The sequence below is a fragment of the Lissotriton vulgaris genome, chromosome 11, assembly GCF_964263255.1.
Source record: "Lissotriton vulgaris chromosome 11, aLisVul1.2, whole genome shotgun sequence".
NCBI classification, from domain to species: Eukaryota; Metazoa; Chordata; class Amphibia; order Caudata; family Salamandridae; genus Lissotriton; species Lissotriton vulgaris.
This window is the reverse complement of record NC_141699.1, coordinates 105323476-105339274: the sequence shown is the minus strand read 5'-3', so window position 1 is coordinate 105339274 and position 15799 is coordinate 105323476. Positions and strand designations below refer to the sequence as shown.

Sequence of the window (15799 nt, the reverse complement as noted above, 5' to 3'; positions counted from 1 at the left end):
TATATACTTGCACAAACACCTACACATACATAAAATCCGCCCTGTGCATCAACAAGTGCATAGGTACGCATAAATATCTGCATACACATCAAAACTTTTATACACACAAGCATACATGCACAAATATCCACACAAGCGTAGGCTCCTGCTACACCAGCATGTACTAAAATGACAAACCCACCCTCTGTATGCACCAAAATTAACATACATAGTCCTGGCAGACACCTTGCCTGCATACAAACACCCATCAGCCCATGTATTACACACACACTCTTCTACACCTTCTTCACTTGCCCCCCTACTCCGACACAATGCGTAGATAGCTGTATTTTGAGAGCACTTATAGCTGGCACTTTCTCATCTTGATCCTCAAGGATTGCAGAAAAGGAGATGATCAACAAAATGTCCCTCCACAATTTGGCGACAGTCTTCGGACCCACGCTGCTCCGGCCTTCTGAGAAGGACAGCAAAATAGCAACAAACCCCACTCAGCCCATAACGATGGCTGACAGCTGGTCTCTGGAAGTGATGTCCCAGGTAAGCTTTTACTACTTTCTGGCTCCTACTCTACCAGACACTGTATGGCACTGCTACTGCCTGCACAATATTGTGTAATACTTTTATTCTATCTTCTCTCTAAAATCCCTCTTCGGCTGCCCCGTTTATCGTCAGGTGCCTGACAAGTGTGAGGGGCTGCTGCTTGCAGCATTAACCTTCTTAGCTGCAGTCCTCAAGCATTGATGTTTGAGAAGACGCATTTTACTTGTTTAGTTGCCTTCTATAGCGGCAGGTGCACACCCCTGCAGCCACTCCAGGGCGTTCTCTGACAGTCCCTACATTCATATACTCATACAAGCAAAGATGCAATAAATACCTGAGGCACATGTAAAATGGACAGATAAGAGTGCAACTGTGGGGCAGTGCAAGGGCTGTCAGACAGCTTTACAGATCAAAAGTCAGTGTTCCCATTGTGGGGTTTCAGCTGTGTCTAAACTACATGCAGTTTGTGTGGTCCTTTTAAGTTAGTCTAGTGATTTCCAGAGAATGAGCTCTTGGACACTGCATTCTCCCTCTCCATGCTTGATGGCTTAAAACTGGGATTGGCAGTGTCACCGGGGGCAGTCTAGATCCTCCTCTGTGAGTGTTCCTACGTTTGGCTCCAAAGGGGCCCTGCATGGTGCACATAGTTGAAATACACTGTTATTTGTATACCACTGTAGTGATTCTACGTGTGTTTAATCCGTTTCCAACTGTTTAGATCAAAGCTCGGTCTAGCGGCCTGATTCTGCAGTCACTGGTTCCTCTCTTTTTTCCCCCACCAGCCCTCTGTACATGAAGATGCAGTAGTTTAAATAGATGTAATTCATAAACTTGAAGCTTCAACCATGTAGTTGGTCTTGTAGAGGACGCTGAATTTACAAACATGTTTTGGGGTTTAAATGTCTACATCAAAGCTATTTGGTTGGCACTTAGCTGTTATCGCAAGCTTTTCCATTGCTAGAAGGTGCCATATGTTGTGTAGCCAGTCTCACAGTATCAGAGCCTCCTCATCCCCCAATGAAGATCAGTGTCTTGCCTTCCTTGTCAACCGCACCTGTTCTAACTGCTATCCCATTGCTGGAGGACCACCTGTCGAACATCCCAATAGGGTTACCAACGGTTCCTAGGTAAAGCAGTGCCATATATTTTGTCTGTAGGTGCCAACGCCTTGTCCCAATCCCTTGCTGGCTTGGAATAATTCCTTGGAACAAGATGTTTTCAAACATTCTAGGACTTGTAAATATCTTCATAACAAATGCATCAAAACACACAAAATAACAGCAAACTGATCAGATGCAAACATTTCTTTTTGCACTTATTTAAAATATTGCAAAACTACTCCAATAGCCTCCAAATGATGACTCATAAGGGTGAAGGAAAAGAAAGGTAAAGGGAAATGGGGAGGGTTCAAAAGAAAGACACGGGATTAGATAAAGTGAGGAGAAGCTGTAGAGCAATAATTGAATGATCCACATCATGATAATATAATGGAGTATCCTTAAAATACAAATGGATGAAACATGAGTGTAAGTAGCCAGACTAATTTGTTCACCTTTACTAGTAGTCTCCTTCCGCACTGCCATAGATCAGCAAACTCAGTATCAGCAACACAACATTACTAATCAACAATCGAGAAAGTAAACAAGCTGTTGAGCTATTTTGGCAGACACATTTATAGCAGCATTACAGCACTACGAATCAACAATTGAGGAGGTAAACCAGCTGTTGAGATGTTTGGGCGGGCATACATTTATAAAACGCATAATTATCAAGATTTCGCGAAAATTACCCCATATTTTCTAAAAGATACTCAATTTGTCTCCTAATTTTTATATCATTTTAAAGAATACACTTCTGAGATCTGTTTATTCTGCGATTGGATCACTGTCGATCTCAAAGTCTTTGCCACAGCCAGTGAGGTGTGTTGCCCTCTGTATCTGCGGTACTGTGTTGGCCTGTCATCCTTATGGATTCATTTTTCTGCAGATTCCTTCCTTCATGAGTGTCCGCCAGGAGTCAGGCTGAATTCAGAAATTTCCCTAACAATACTTCTCTAGCACCACTTGTTGGCACTGTGTAGCTTCAGCCTCAAAATATCTGTCCGGGATGTGACTACAACATCAGACTATATAAGGTGGCAACTGGTGCACTGGCATCAGTTCCCATTTTGTGGCGGCAACTCTGTGCGGGGCCGGAGCTACTCTCCGTGCTGGGCAAAGGGACCATAGAAAGGGTGGCGGTGAAAGAAAAGAGCACAGAGTTCTCCTGCTTTTACTTCTAGGTTCTCCACAAATATATAGGTCTGAGACCCATCTGGACCTTTGGCTCCTGAATTAATTTGTCAGAATAAGTTGAAAATGCTGTCTTAGGCTAGGGCCTTATTGCCTTCAGTGTGGGATTGTTGACTGGTGTCCTGGAGCTCCAGGACGGCAACTATAATCTGCCAATCCTTCCTGCCACACACTAAATTACAAAAGCGTGCACTCCAGTGATGGCTGAGGAGCCAGTGGCTCCTGCATCAGGGCTACATTACGCATCTGCAATTCTTGCCTCTCAGATCTGCACTGGTGGATGGGCTATTCCTATCTGTTGCTGGGCCATCCTTTCAGTCCTCCACAGTTGAAGGCTCCTGTAATTATGTATGCCTTCTTGTTGGCTAGGTTTCCATGTCAGCAACATCACAGAGCAGGTCCTGTGGTTGTCGTTGGAGCAGTGCATACACAAAAATGTTTGCGAGCTGGGCTATGAGGTCCGGGATGGCATTTTAGAAGCAGGGACGCGTTCCTGGGGGTCTGTAGGCAAGGGTGACCCTAATGGTGCTATTTTCCATCTGTGTGGAGATGACGTGCAACGTATGGTGTCCCTGTAGATGATGGCGATTCCACATCTGTGATTGTTGGTTCGGTCTTGGTGTGTCATCTTGTAACCTCCAGGGATAGCGGGGGCGATGTCTGGTGCAGTGGCTGGTTTTAGCCAAGTTTCTGTGAGAAAGACGTCCGAGGTGATGGAGGATATCTTGTCCTAGACCTCCGTGGCTCGTTTACCGAATGAACATGCATTGAGTAGGATGCACTGAAGTTGTGTTGTGTTGGTCTCAGTCGATGTAGCGGAATGGGACGCAATTGTGGTATCACTGTTGTCATTGGTTGCTTCGGTGCTGAAGGTGAGGCAGCAGTGACGGCAGGAGAACGGTTTCACTGGTGGTGCGCGGGGATGTGCGGCTGCAGCGGTTATGGTGCATTCGGGGTCCAGGGCTCGGAGGTCAACGGTGATGTATTTTCATGGGTTGGAAGAGCCAGGGTTCCTGCCGCTGGGCATGGTCAGGTGCAGACAGGCTTGCCTTTGCATGCTAGCGTAGTAGCCTCCATAAGTAGTCCTGGCAGGCAAGGAGGCAGGAGAACGGCGGGAGAGGGAAAACTGCAGGAGCAGGCAGGGTGGGACTACTAGCCGACCAGGAACTACAGAGTCAAAACAGGATGCCAAATAACCCAGAAATGCATAGTAAACCCAACCCCAAAATAAAACACAAACTAAGCCTAAAAATTCAATGGACCCAACAAGCCCACTATACCCAATAAGCCAAGTTAGGTGAGAGTTTAACCCAAAATTAGCCAGTGCTCACCCAGCAGCATGACCAAACCGGCAGTCTATGGGGCTGTGGAAAAGCCGCACTGTCAGCAGGAGCTAAGAGGCAGAGGCTGCGGGTAGAGCAGCGCAGAGGACTAAGACGTCAGAGGCTACTGACCTGAACTAATGCAGCAGAAAGGACCCTACACACATCATAAATGAAAAGAACTATGTATTCCATTAAGGAGACTCCAGCCATTAAGAAGTAAACATTTCTTCTTGCACAAGCTTCACGTGTGATCGTCCCACCTCCCCGGTGAAGGAGGGCAGTAAGTATGTCAAAAAAATCTAAAGTGGAAGCCCCCTGAGGGGCATTCTGGGCGTACGGTTGATGTCACATTGAGTCATAACTACTCCAGCTAAGCCAACGGCCAAACGTTAAAAAACAAAAACAAAAAAAAGAATACTTGAATTCTTCCAGACCCAATCACTAAATGGTGGATTTATACACAGCAAGTATAAAAACCATATTTACAGGCAGTTACTATAGGTTTATTATCACCATCATATTTTTAATGTAGGCCCACCCAGTGTGTCCCAATATAGATTTTGCCTGTTTTAAATGGGAAAGCACATGTTCTATAGCAATGGCCAGAACGAAATATATTAATGAATAGTGTTCACAATTCTGTAATTCAGGTGAACATAAGAAGCAAAACCTATGGAGGCTGTAATTCATCTGTCAAATTTAATATCAAAGAAGACCGCGATGGCTGATTTCAAAACTGTTGTAACCGTACATTTGAATTACATATACACCAATAGTTTCCTGAAAGTAGAAAGAGCAGTTGAAGTATGCAGGCCTAGCTTGTAGTTTGTTTTCATTGGGGTCCAGTGAACCTATGTAATCAGTTTAGATTGTGGTGGTTGAACTATTTTGTTTTCAATAATTTGAATTTTAAACTGGCTTAACATTTTATTAATGGGAGGCCTTAATCTATGTAACAAGTGTACAATATACCCAGAAAAAATCGAGTCTCATCTCCCACGTTTTCCCCTCTTTCTATGTGTTTAAGGCAAGTCCCCGCCATTACAGAAGGTCTTAGGACAATTATAATTCAGCATTCCTCCTCTCGCCTTCAGGGTTCAATGCCTACATCTTTATTTGAGAATGATTGTGATGTACATGTCCCCTCTCCCTTCCCGCCAGGTTTGTCTTTGGGCCGCTAAATCCCACCTTATGCAGCTCAAATAATTGAAGTGCACCCAGTCTCAATAGGCAGTTCCAGCAGGTCCACTTCCACCATGTGTTGAGTTGTCGGCTGTCAAACCATACCGTATCAGATTACCTGCTCTGCTGGTATTGATAGTAGGTGCCTGGATCGGGCTCATAACGCTGTTCATACCACTTTGATCTACGTGTGGAATAGGACCAGCAGTCTGACAAAATCCGAGACCCACTGCCTGAGGTGTAGCATCTTATTTGATACACTCCTGTAGTGTCATGTTCCAACACCATCACATAGAGGGTACTCCTTCCCAGCCAACCTCCAACTTGTTTCACTCCCTTACCATCCAAATACAGATGCTAGAAAGCCACCTTCCTTTTGGGAAGGCCATAAAAGCTTGGCTCTTTGAAGTTTTGTGCCCCAAGTGATACCTAATGGACCAATAGCCACGAAGTAGTAAACCACAAAAACGTGAAAATACTCCTTCCAGACAAAAACTCAGCAACTTTCAGGTAAAATAAAACGGTATAGAGCAAGGTCTTACATACCCTTTGCATTTGAGTATGCTTATAAGTAGAGTTACGTTTGCTACAACCAATCAGACCTCTTAACACACTTCAACTTAACTCTTCCCACACAGGTCACACTGGAGCCACAAACGTCTGCTACCAAACATGCATGTCCAGCTGTAATGACTCCAGACAGATAGATGCCACACTAATGGCGATTACACGCCATATAAATGCAGATAACATAACAAAGCCACACTAATGGCGATTACACGCCATATAAATGCAGATAACATAACAAAGCCACACTAATGGCGATTACACGCCATATAAATGCAGATAACATAACAAAGCACACCAGTTTAGAGTCTAACACCTCTACCACTACAGTATTCATGAGTTGTCGTAGGGACTTTGCAGATCCTGCTTCTGTGCCTTCAGAGTGACAAGAGCGTCCTTCTTACTTTAGATGTGTTCACCACATGGACCCATGAACAGGAGAGGGCTTCACAGAGAGGGGGTTGTAGGAAGCGATCCCATTTGCATACGCCCTGATTACCTCATGAGTTCAGTTCTCAGTGACCCTAAAGTACTTGGGTTTGTGGACGTAGAGACCTGAGTTTGGTGCTATTTGTAGAGATTATACCTCTGGGTCTGTGAGGTTTCAAGTCTGGCACTTGTATGTGCAGAGTAACAACTCATGTGTCAAGAGCGGGTAGGAATCTGGCTTGTCTTTGTGTAAAGTGGCATCTTTGCATTGTACCCAGACGGATAGCTTCTGCCTGTGTACCAGGACAGTGATACTCCACTCCTGCATACGTGGACTGACCGACTAGTCTTTGGTGCTTGCGGTGTCTGATTGTTGCTCGGTTCGTGATTGTGCGCAGGTTTCTGATGTACATTTGATTGTATCGAATCCCTTACCTTTGAAATTGCATGCAGTCCACCATTTTCTCGATTCCTGTTTGCTCATTGTCTAATTTCTCCTGTTTTGCAGGTCCAGGTCCTCCTATACTTCTTGCAGCTGGAATCCCTCCCCACACCGGACAGCAAACGACAGAGCATCCTTTTCTCCACCGAGGTGTAGCTATGTGGACGTGGCAGGCGAAGGTGGCTGCTGGACATGTATCTCCTCGTTGCATCTGAGCCTGTCACTTGCCAATCCAAGAGCGGCCCTCGGGCAGACATTGCACGGTCATCCTGCTGGCCATCATCTGATTTCAGCCTTTCTGTGGTTGGGAAATGTGGACAGCTGGTGCAACCTCTTTCTCGCTTTGACCAGAGCAGGAAAGGATGGACTCAGCAGGACGTGTTGGAGATAGAAACAAGAGGCTTCATAAAAAAGCACTCTCCCCTTTGGGTAGTTGTCTGTCCTTTATGGGGCAGTGGACTGAAAGGGGAAAAGATGGGTGCATCATTCCAATCTACTTAATTTATTAGGAGGAAAACTCTCACATTTTTTATTTTTTAAGCTGGGCTATTTGTGAGGAGTCCTGGGAAACGGATTGAAAAAATCCACATGTGCCGACCTTCCTTTTTGCTGCTTACTAGTCATGTTTTGTGCGACAAAGAACTATCGAGAGCACTTTAAAATCCTAGATTGCCACCACGGAGAACATTCCAAAGCGGTTCGTGAGGATGCTGGAATGCGGCTTTGGAGAAACATTCCAGAGCTGTTGAGTTATGCCTACTAAGCAGATCTTCAAGAATTCAGAGTTCACCCAGAATCTTCCAAAAGTCACTCATGAGATTTGAAGATGGAAATTATTTAAATTGATGCGAACCTGTGATGTAGACCATGGGGCAAGATGATGCAGGCTTTCTGGTGTTCACAACATTATCGAAGCCAGCATGGGGGAGCCACGAGGCCTGTCTGTCGTGATGAACTTTATAACGGAGGTCTCTACGTTTCAGGTGTTTCACAACAATAGGATATGTTCTTGAGCAAAAAAGAAAAGTAATCCAGTGCCAGAATTTTCATCATGTCAGTTTTACTAACACATATTTGAAAATTCACAATTTTTGTCAGATTTTTCGAAAGTCGCTCATTCATACACCAGAACTTGATAGTATCACTTCATGCAGCCGAATCTACCACTCTTTCAGAATACACACATGCAGAGTCCGGATTCTGGTATTGTACATTGATTCAGATTGAGGTCAACCTTTTCCATAAGTGGAAGCTCCTTTGATTTTCCTCTAGCTTGCATTCCAATCCCACATCGAAACATTGTTCAGGAGTCTCAGACAATCACATTCCAAAAATCGATGAATGTCCCTATGCTAGCCAATTACAATCAGTAGATGGACTACGTGAAGGATTTGTTCATGTGCTTACCTTTCAATTTCTGCCCTGAATTCCTCGCAGTGGAGCCATGACTAGTATACGTATGAGAAAAAATATGTACATTCTTTGCAAAGGGAAAGAGAATAATTTGGGAATAGTTTCTGAGAAAGTCTTGGTAAAACAATGTTATGCAAATGCCCTCCGCCATTGCAGTCCAATACCCCTCTACCCAACTTGCCAAACTGAGGCCCGCTTCTTCTCCTGTGATGATACAAGCAATCTTTCACGAGCGCTCAGTACCCCTCTTGAGCATGCATCTAATATTATGCCTACACAGAGGAACTCAGCAGCATCACCATGCTGCTTTGATACAACATTTTGATATGTGTGCACTTGGTGGGGTATTGGGACAATTTTTATGTCTCATTGAGAGCCAATTTTTCTAATTTGCTGGTTTTTAGATTCTTTTTAGCCAGACACACTTTGTATTTACTATGCGGTTTCCTTCTCTGTGTACTGAGGCCATACAGACGGACATTGTAGCAAGAGGTGCCACGTGACAAGACAGGAGCACACAAGATCTGTGTGGTTTATGGTGGCGTAGAGACCAGAGCAGCTCGGAGGCATGGATGGATCGGCACGCTTGGCAACCGTTAAATGCAATATCATGATAAAAGGAGCATGGCTGGGTAGAGGTCTGTAGACGGGTGCTTGGTTCTTTACTCAGCACAGAACCTTTGGGGAGCCTGTCTGCCGTCTTAGGGGTGTGATCACGTGCATATAATGAACTTATGTTCTGAAATGGTATAGACCGTTTACATCTGTACAAAGGTAGTTGCATCTGCCATGAGCCTATATGTTAGAGCACGAGAAAGCCCCTTACAGGTACATGGAGTGGAGTCTCGGCCTGAGTATCATGTTTAATGAATTTATTGAATGGCCTTGTAGTCCATAACACAACGTATAGCACAGACAACAGCAGTCCTTGGGCAAAACTATTTGGCATAATGTAGGTGTACATAGAAGAGTTTAGGTGTCAACTCTTGCAGGATGTTTATGCAGAAAAAATGTCATGTTTTCACTGTTGTTCTCCCTCTTCGTCGCCCTGAATTTTTTTCTGATATAGGGGGTGCAGTTAATAAGTTTGTGTTTCTGCCACTCCCTTTCATTTTTTGAAAGTAAAATGGGGTCATTTCGAATAATTAAACCAGAAACACAAGTGAAGGGGACGGTTGTCAATGGGACTAGGGAGAGAAGACACCCTCCATCCTCCATCCCTCCGGGAAACCCAGGCGCGTCATAAGGGATGGGCCTGCATCTTGTGGGCCTCTGCTTTAAGTAAGAGATAAGCAGCAAGAATATCCCCTTACACTTACCTAACGTATTCAGGATTGTTTGCAGAGTAAACTATTTACTGTGATGTATTTTTGAAGCCCCTCCGTTATTTATCTTTGAGGCCCACCTGCATCTGAGACACAAGCATTCCCAACAGATTTCTACTATGGTCCACACCGCCAGAAGCTGGGATTTTGGTTTGCCTTGGAAAGTCAGATTGGAAGGGTTCAGCTGTGGCCAACACTAGGAATCCGTCTATTCCACGTCTGGAATTCTTCCTTTCCAGCACTGTAGTTTTGTTTGTGAACATTTGATGCCAAATACTACTAATTCCTTCCTGTACTGGTTCAGCAGCTTTCCCTCCATAGTAGCCAAAATGGAAAATCGTTGAGCGTTAAAAAGTTATTTGTTCCGTCTTGAAGGGTTAAGGACTGGTCCCGGAGACACAATTCTGCACATTAGTTTGACTCTGGCCAATTCGCCATCGTTGTTGTGGCCAGGAAGGCCGTAGCATCCACATATCAACCTTCCATTAAAGTGGTAATGCATCAGAAGCGATCTGTTGTGCTAGCGTGGGGTGGATTTGCAGAATTCTGCTGCCACTTTGCCTTCGGGGATACACGCTCTTAAGCTAATGGAATCACCTTAGTGTGCCTCCTGCCAGTGGATAGATGATCTCTTAAAAGGTGGCTATTCCTCTTCTACGGTCTGTATAATTCTGAATATTTTAGTATTATCCGTGCTTTTACTGTATGCCAGTAACATACGTAGTACTAGTCATACTGCCAGTTCCTTCGGTCATTCAGTGCTCCAGACATACCTTCGCTCCTTGATCCTCTTGATTTCTGCAAAGTGTAAGTGAATAAATACATTGCCGGAGGCCTGAGCTGTTGCAAAGGATGCATTTCTTAATCTGTCTTTGCATTGCACAACGTGCCTGGCTCCAGCACACAAACCAGGAAGCCCAGGTGATGTGCATTCACTCCAGAATCCCATGCACTGACAGAATACGCACTGGTTTTACGTATTTGGACCACAGTCCCAAATCATTTAGCTTGAATACCCCAGCAGGTCTGAATCCTCCTTCATGAGCATCATATGCAGTGTTGTAGCTACAGTGGATGGTGCAAGTACTCTGCGGTGTGTCTCTATTGTTGCAGAGACTGTTGTTGTTTAGATGACTTTAGGTGTGTGAGCGAGGTTAGAACATCAACTGCCTGCAGAGAAGAGGCAGCAGGACATGTGTTTCTTCTCCTAGATGATGAGGATATGAGTGTAAAAACACAGGTTTTTTGACAGTGCAGATCCGTAGCCTGCTGTAAGCAAACCTTCCATGATGCCATATGGCCTTGGAGATGACCAGCCTTTCTTTCTTGTCTTGACATACTCTCTGGCTGAGTGAATAGCATATCCCTGCTGCCTGCTCGTGTTTAGAGCTCTCATTGTTAACGAGGTCATAGAAGCAGTCAGTGATGTCTTATAGCAAGGTCTTCTGGGCCTCATGTGACATTTGAAATTTAATCGGCAGTCTCTTTTTGGAATGAAGCATCCTCTCTGGCTGAGCATCATCATGCTCTGATAGTGACGTCTATTGTGGTATATAAACGGTGTCATCTCTTAAGGATTATAAGCTAATCACATCGAGAAGTGACGAAGCTCCATGTAGCTTAAGATGCATACTCTACTGCTAATGAGAGGTGCTGAGCAAAGTCGTTTTTCCAACATCATGCTATCCTACCAGTCATACGTCAGTGTCACAGTCTTATATCTCAAGAGAAGTTGTCAGTGAAGGGGCAATGCAAATGTCTCCAAATTTGTCCGTGTGTTCTGGTTATAAAACATTTGTAATTGAAGTGGTCTTGTTCGTAAAACCATTGCACAGTGTTTACTTGTTAGTTGGCTTTGCGAGGCATGCCTATTATAAAAACCAGACAAGGAAAGTTTTGCTCTTTGAATTTAAGGTAGGCAACTTTGTTCTGTAATTCTGCAGTGACTTTTTAGAACTTGACTAAAATGGAATATTTTCTCCTGTTAATGTGTAAGGCAGGATTATTAAACAAGAGATTTTACTTGTTAAGATTATGAAAATAATTCATTTTCCTATGATTCTGAAGATGTACTCTCGTGAAACTCTGAGGAGGAATGAGAGGCTTGTGCTTCTCATGAGTTTTTACCATTATGAATGTGAGGAAGAAGCTTATTCTTCGGCAATTGTGAGTTACACAAATGTTGTCCTGTGATTCGAAGGAGGTAGGTTTTGATTTTTGGATTCTGAGATGGTTTTTCCTTTGATCACGAGGAGCAAGGCCTTTTTTCTGCAACTTTAATATGAGGTACAACCTTTCTCTGTTACAAATATAATGTAGGAGGTTTTTATCCTGTTATTTTGAGAAGGAATACTCTTGTACCCATATTTTGAAGTTAAACCACGGTTTCCTCTTATGTTTGTATATAGTGTCTTTATATTCCAGTAATCCCAAAGAAAGGTTTACTTATCTATTACTGACAAAGGTTATCCTCCCGTAAGTACAACAAAGGTTTCATGTTGTGATTTCCAGAGAGGTTTTTCTTCTGTACATTTGGGTAAAGGCAGAGGCCACAACTTAACTATCCATGATTGACTTGATTTCACTTCTTCAGGTCAGCCTCCAAAATGATTAAAGAGATGTATTTTACGTCTTTTTTTGTTTTTACTTTAGGTACTGCTTTGGAAAAGCCAACAAGTAAATGAGCAGAGACAGTTTAGATGTCTTACCATTTCCAGGATGCATGATCCTACCCATTACCCAATCGTGACACTATTGATGAATTCCCCTTTTCAGTACATGGACTACGGACGGATGCTCCCATGTATTGCATTCTGTTCACACCGGCGGCCTTACTCCATAGAAGCATATTTGTATGAAATAAGGCCCGCTATTCATTGTACATCAAAAAAGACCAGTGCTCCCCTGGTCATAAAATATCCTCCTCGCTATGGTATTTTTTTGCCGCCACTGTTCACTACAGACCTCGATTCCTGGTATGTTGCTGGTCCTCCCCTTCAGTTCACCTTTCTCAGCAGCTGCTTTAGGGGTATATTCTGGGAGATGGAAGACTTCCATTTAACCCAGTGGCTATTACGTTCAAGAGAAAATGTTCTTGCTTATCCGGGCTTGTCCTCTGTATTTACATTCCTTCATTAACGAGCAGCAGTACCTTTCTCTGCATTAAAGCAAGATGTGAAGCCTAGCCTGTATCAACCAGAGGCAGTGGCTGCCAGATAGCCTGCTTTTCTCTGATTCATAAGGACAAGGTGTACATTACAGAATTGTGGGCCGAGTTATCATTAATATATGTGTATATTTATACTTATGGCAAGCTTGCCCCCACTCCAAGCAGGAGACAGAGGCATACATTTGCAGAACATTTGGTCCTAGTTGTTGCAGTCACAACAAATTCATAATGTTGAGTCAAACGTGAGGATGCAGGAAGCCTGGCAATGCATAGATGTGGTGGGCATATGTGTGGCCTAACATGGTTGTGTAGCCTAGTAGAGAGTGTGGGGGGATGGAGGTAGAAGATGGCTTCATGAACTGCCTGCACTCCGCCATCACTTTTTTATTTTCCTCACTGCCTGCACGGCGTTACTCAGTGTCGCTTGGTTTGACGATAAAGGAGCAGTTTCCCACAACATTCCAATGCAGACCCCAGTCCCTTCAGTGCTGCGTCAAACAGAGCAGTGTTCCTAAGATTCGATACAACTTCTTTGGCTGCTAGACAGTACGTGAAGGTCTGCTGTCCCTAATGATCCCTATATAGAAGAACCTTTAACATTCCATTCAACGATTGTCTCTGCAGAGGCAAATGATCCACATTCCTTTCCACATTACCCATACAGAGAAGTACTCCAACATTCCATTCACCTATGGATTTTGCACAAACAAATCTCCGCATTCTGTTCAACCGTGGTACAGACAATGATGAATCTTCTACCTTCCATTTGCCAAACGCTTTATGTAGAGAAAATGACTCCCCATTTCTTACAGTATTCTTCAAAACAACAGAGCTCTCCACATTCAATATAACAGTGGTGGAAACAGAAGATCCTCGACACTCCAGTCGAAAAGAGGACCTGTAGAGAGGAATACTGCACATTCCAGTTATGGAGGTTCCATGCGGAGAAGAACCCTCTACTTTCCACTTCGCGATACTCTGCAGAGCAGTATTTTTATAAGCACCTGACCATACAGAAAAGACTTGTTTACATTCTGTTTGTCTAGGGGTTATGCAAAGTAGTACCCTTAATGTTCTTTCAGTAGTTGAATGTGCTGAGTTGTATCCTGCACGAGACAGTGTGCAGCAGGTGACACAAAATTACATTCAGTGTGCAAATACAGAGCAGCCTCTCCAACATTATTTGTAGCCTTCGTCCGTTCATAGACTCTTTACCTCGTATTTCAAGCATACTAGCCATACAAATTCAATGTCGTATTTAATCGTGATCTCTATAACTCTGCAGTGTATTTTTCTTTGTAGTCCTGGCAGAAACAGCGTTCTATCCATGGCTAATGAATGCTAAACTGTATTCAGCATTGTTCTATACAGTGAAGTGTCTAAACTGGTTCAGCCAAACGCTATATGACGCCCTCGCCCATACAACAAACGTTCTTGACCAGCCATACACTTGATACAACTCTGGGTTATTAAACGTTTGCAGTCTGGGTTCTACTGCAAAGTGTCTATGTAGGTAAACAGTCCTGGTCGGATCCTTTCTGGCCTGGATGTTTCTGGCCATACAACACACTTCATCTTACTGGTGCTTATAGTGCACCATTTACATAAAACACGGATCTCTCGGACTGTGTACATTTCTTGTTCATACAAAGCATTCTAAGTTCTTGGATGGTACAGTTGTAAGCTTTTGCTGCACACAACATCACAACTATTCTTTTCGTCAATCAATGATGGTGTTTTTCACTTATTCTGCAAGTGTTTCATTTGTGCTCGTCCCAGAAGAAAATATAGTGTTAGAACTATTTATTTAAATATAAAGATTAAGATTAAATTATAAACGTAGCTCCAATGTATCTGGTGGAGAGAAAAGCCAAGCACTTTTGGTAGATAATTTTATTTTTGTGTCTTTTTTTTAATTTTTTAAAATCCTTCATGGGTTTGAATGGTATGCAGGCTCTGCTGGTCTTGGTTTAACATTGCCACTTCTTACATGTACATACATTTTGTTGTGTCTTTGTGACATTCTGATGAGGTGCGGCCAGCTCACCAGGGCTGCTTTCTTGGACTAGACAGATAACGAGAGGGCCTGGTGAAGAAAAAGAAACCGCAGATCAGAGCGCCTTCTCTTTTATAAAAGTCCCTGGTTTTTGATAAGGGTGTCGCAAGTGCCCTAATTCCAAGGCATCTGTTTCTAGCCTCTCTTTGTACACAACATATTGAATAAAACTCCTTGGCATCTTTGTGAGTGTTTCTGAGTTATTTCTGTGATCTGCAAAGGTTTCCAGATGGACGTTTTCATGCAATATAAACTCAGAAGATCCAGCCACTAGGCTTGCCAGAGGTGAGAAATGAATGGGGCACTGGCATACCAAGATTGTTGGGCCACTCTATTGTTTAGGATCTACTCTCCTCCAGGATTGGTTAACTAGCTGAAAGAACACCATATTGGTTTTGAGGCCTAGATAATTTAGCAGTAGTCCACTGCCGTCTCATTTATCCCAAATACGTTTATGAGCAAACGAAATTAGACTCAACGCAATTAATGTGGCTCAAGTAATTCACAAGGCCAACCTACAAGTATTATTATTTAATAACTAGAAAGTCAGCTCTCCTATCTTTGGCCCAGGTGATCTGTGTTCTACTAGCGCCGGGACACCTCCTCGTGAGGTAGCTGTTCGCGCTGTATAAAATCCAGTATTATTATTATTAGGTAAAATGCAGAAAGAGCTCAGTGTCTCCAGTGATCCCACGGTGAATAACAAATAAACAGGAATATGTATGGACAGAAACAAATTCAGTGGAATGGAATTCAAATTGCTTGTTATTATTAGGCTTTACTGTTTCAGTTTCTGTTTATTGTGCATTCCGGTGGATCTTTTTCTGTATTTTCCAAAGCTTTCAAATACTGTAAAAATGTATAGTTATCAGTGTTTACTCTTTTTTTGCTCCATGTAAAATCAAGGGGATTGTGTTTTTCCAGCACGTATAAAGAAAATTACTTTTGTTCCTTACTTTTATTAATTATTCCTCTTTGTTTTTGCCCATAGCTCCCTTCTTTGTATTCTTTGATTGAATGTGCTTTTTCAAGTCATTTATCATTATTTCTCTCACCACCC

At 43.3% G+C, this 15799-nt stretch overlaps 1 protein-coding gene across 1 annotated transcript in view; it reads left to right on the top strand.

Moving 5' to 3' along the window:
• BCR (BCR activator of RhoGEF and GTPase) overlaps positions 1-14923 on the top strand; it is a 364718-nt gene extending 349795 nt beyond the window's left edge. Inside the window, exons 22-23 of the mRNA XM_086942801.1 lie at positions 375-537; positions 6843-14923. Coding sequence (XP_086798927.1) covers positions 375-537; positions 6843-6932 — 253 coding nt within the window. The 3' untranslated portion in view covers positions 6933-14923. The remainder of the gene's footprint in view (positions 1-374; positions 538-6842) is intronic.
• The last annotated feature ends 876 nt before the right edge of the window (positions 14924-15799 follow it).